This window comes from Agrilus planipennis, unplaced genomic scaffold (assembly GCF_000699045.2).
Source record: "Agrilus planipennis isolate EAB-ADULT unplaced genomic scaffold, Apla_2.0 scaffold68, whole genome shotgun sequence".
NCBI classification, from domain to species: Eukaryota; Metazoa; Arthropoda; class Insecta; order Coleoptera; family Buprestidae; genus Agrilus; species Agrilus planipennis.
Window position 1 is genome coordinate 437,838 of NW_020439033.1, and position 1,645 is coordinate 439,482.

Below are 1,645 nucleotides of genomic sequence, written 5' to 3' on the forward strand. Positions count from 1 at the left end.
TAAAGATTTGATTTAGTTTAACTTCAGTCAAATCTTTAGCTTTTAGTAGTTTTTCATTAAACTTTTCATTCATTTTATTGTATCTTCATTTGAATTTTTATTTTCTTTTCATTTATTTAATTTTTCATTTATCATCAACTTTTCCTTATAGTTTTTACTTTCTAACATTATTTGTTTTAGTTTTTTAGTTATTTTCTTTCTTTTGAATTAGTTGAACTTCATACAGATCTTTAGATTTTAGTAGTTTTTCAGGAAACTTTTCGTTCATTTAATTTATTATGTCTACATTTGGATCTTAATTTTCTTTTTATTTGCTTTCTTTAAATATATAACAAATCTTTTTCCATTACATTAATACTTAATTCTTTTACTGAACAGTAATTTAATTCAGATAATTTTTTCTTTTAGTTAGCAGGACCACTCAGTGGACAACAGGACTTCAGGGCCACCAAAAGACCAGACCAGCAAATTCCATTCCAATAATTTCGACCCAGTCGAGGCAAAAAGCACATCAGGGAAATGTAATTAACATTTATTTATTATATTTATTAGAAATTGTCTTTCTTTTTCTATACTTTCAAAGCATATTTTTATTCTTTACTTTATTTACTTTTTTCACTTACCTTTAACTTTTTCTTAAAATGTTTGTTTTATTTATTTCGTCTTTTAGTTTGTATTAATTTATAACTTTTATTTCTTTTGATTTGCTTTAACGTCATTTATATCTTTACCTTTTAATTGTTATTCTTAAAGCTTTTCTTTCATTCAATTTATCGTACTTTTTTTCATTTACATTTAAACTTTGTAATACATAATAAATATTTTTAACTTTTGCTTTTCTTTCTTATACTAAACAGTAATTTTCATTCAGATTTGTTTTCTTTTTTTTAGTTAGCAGAACCAGTGGTGGACATCGAAGCCAACAACAGGTGGAATCAACTGGGACATCATAGTAAGCGGAGAACATCAGGACCACCAGGACATCAAGGAATCACACCAGCGGACCCAAGGATCCGAAGACATCGGGACCTCAAACCTCCGGGGTTGGAAGGCAACGGATTCCAGGATCTCCAGGTACGAGGACTTCGAAGTTCGAATATCGCGAGGTGCGATGACCTCGGAATTGGTAAGTCTGCGGGGTTCAAAAAACTTCGAGATAGAAGTCGGGGTCCCATGGGTTCGAAACTCTTTGGCGTTTTCTCACCTCAAGATTTTCGAATTCTGGGAACTCGACACTTCTATCTCGAATCTTTGAACTTCACAGTCTTTCCAATTCCGAAATCATTGTTCCTCGGGATCTTTAAACTTCTAAATCTTTGAAATTCGACGTTTTCGCACCAGGAATCCTGAAATTCGAAAACTTCCAAACCCGAAGCGTTGGGCCTGTATGGCAGGCCGGTCACAGGGGAGGGCACCCGGGGATCGCCCCGGGTGCAGGACGCGGGGAGGGGCGGTACGGGCCCTAAAGGGGTCTGGGGACGGGAGATGGCACCCGGTGATCACCCCGGGTGCAGGACGTGGGTTGGCACCCGGGGATCGCCCCGGGTGCAGGACGTGGGTTGGCACCCGGGGATCGCCCCGGGTGCAGGTGGGTTGGCACCCGGGGATCGCCCCGGGTGCAGGACGCGGGGAGGGGCGGTACGGC

At 38.5% G+C, this 1,645-nt stretch overlaps 1 protein-coding gene across 1 annotated transcript in view; it reads left to right on the forward strand.

The window, feature by feature from the left end:
* Positions 1-1,628, forward strand: part of LOC108732795 — a 3,049-nt gene extending 1,421 nt beyond the window's left edge. The window contains exons 2-3 of the mRNA XM_018463759.2: positions 409-521; positions 892-1,628. Of these exons, the coding sequence (XP_018319261.1) occupies positions 409-521; positions 892-1,320 (542 nt within the window). The 3' untranslated portion in view covers positions 1,321-1,628. The remainder of the gene's footprint in view (positions 1-408; positions 522-891) is intronic.
* The last annotated feature ends 17 nt before the right edge of the window (positions 1,629-1,645 follow it).